At 51.9% G+C, this 763-nt stretch overlaps 1 protein-coding gene across 1 annotated transcript in view; it reads right to left on the reverse strand.

Annotated features, from left to right (window-relative positions):
• Positions 1 to 602: 602 nt before the first annotated feature.
• The window catches only part of UXT (ubiquitously-expressed, prefoldin-like chaperone), a 6885-nt gene continuing 6724 nt past the window's right edge, over positions 603 to 763 (reverse strand). Inside the window, exon 8 of the mRNA XM_010831951.1 lies at positions 603 to 731. Coding sequence (XP_010830253.1) covers positions 648 to 731 — 84 coding nt within the window. The 3' untranslated portion in view covers positions 603 to 647. The remainder of the gene's footprint in view (positions 732 to 763) is intronic.

Genomic DNA, 763 nt, shown 5'->3' on the forward strand with positions numbered 1-763 from the left:
GGAAAAGACGAATTTAGAACGGAGCAGCTGCCAGACATATAAAAGTGTGTGCTGAGTGGGGGAAACTAAATACCTACGGGGGCGGGGTCGAGCTGCAACCAGTTACAAACAGGCGGAACCTGGCTTTGCATGGATTGGCGGAAGCTGGACTCAACCTAGAATAGAGACCAGACCAGGGAGGGCGGGATCAGCCCTATTGCTGGAAGCTGGAACTACTTAGCGGCTGGGGCAAGGCCAAGGTTGAGCCTAGATGGGCGTGAGTGTAATTTAAGGTACCTGAGGAACGATTGGGGTGTGGGAGAAAGGTAAACCTTCCGGCCAGGAGTGAAAGGCTGAATTGCTTTGGGGAACAAACCTCCACCGTGAATCGGCCCATTCTCTGGTAATTCAGAGTAGTGTACATGAAAAGAAATGGGTCAGGTGGGGGCCCAGGTTGCCAAGGCAACGGTAGAGAGGGCACAGAAGTCAAATGGCAGGACTTCAGTGGTGCATTAATGGTCCCACACAGACCGGATTTCTGGGCCTCCTAGTACTTTGTGCTTTAGAAACAGGGCACTTTAGCAAACAGTAGGGGTTAAGGGGGGAAAGAAGGGCCGTGTGACTCAAAGACATTCAGGCTCTTTAATGTCAGGGGAGGTAGGAAGAAGTCAGTGCTGAGTCTCTGGGAAATTCTGCAGACCTTGTAGCTCTCTAAGCCCCTGAAAAAGAGAACATAAGAGACTGAACAGAGACTGGGTCCAGGCCCCATCCCAGGCTTGCTCAG

The sequence above is a fragment of the Bison bison genome, unplaced genomic scaffold (genome assembly GCF_000754665.1).
Source record: "Bison bison bison isolate TAMUID 2011002044 unplaced genomic scaffold, Bison_UMD1.0 scf7180017860338, whole genome shotgun sequence".
NCBI classification, from domain to species: domain Eukaryota; kingdom Metazoa; phylum Chordata; class Mammalia; order Artiodactyla; family Bovidae; genus Bison; species Bison bison.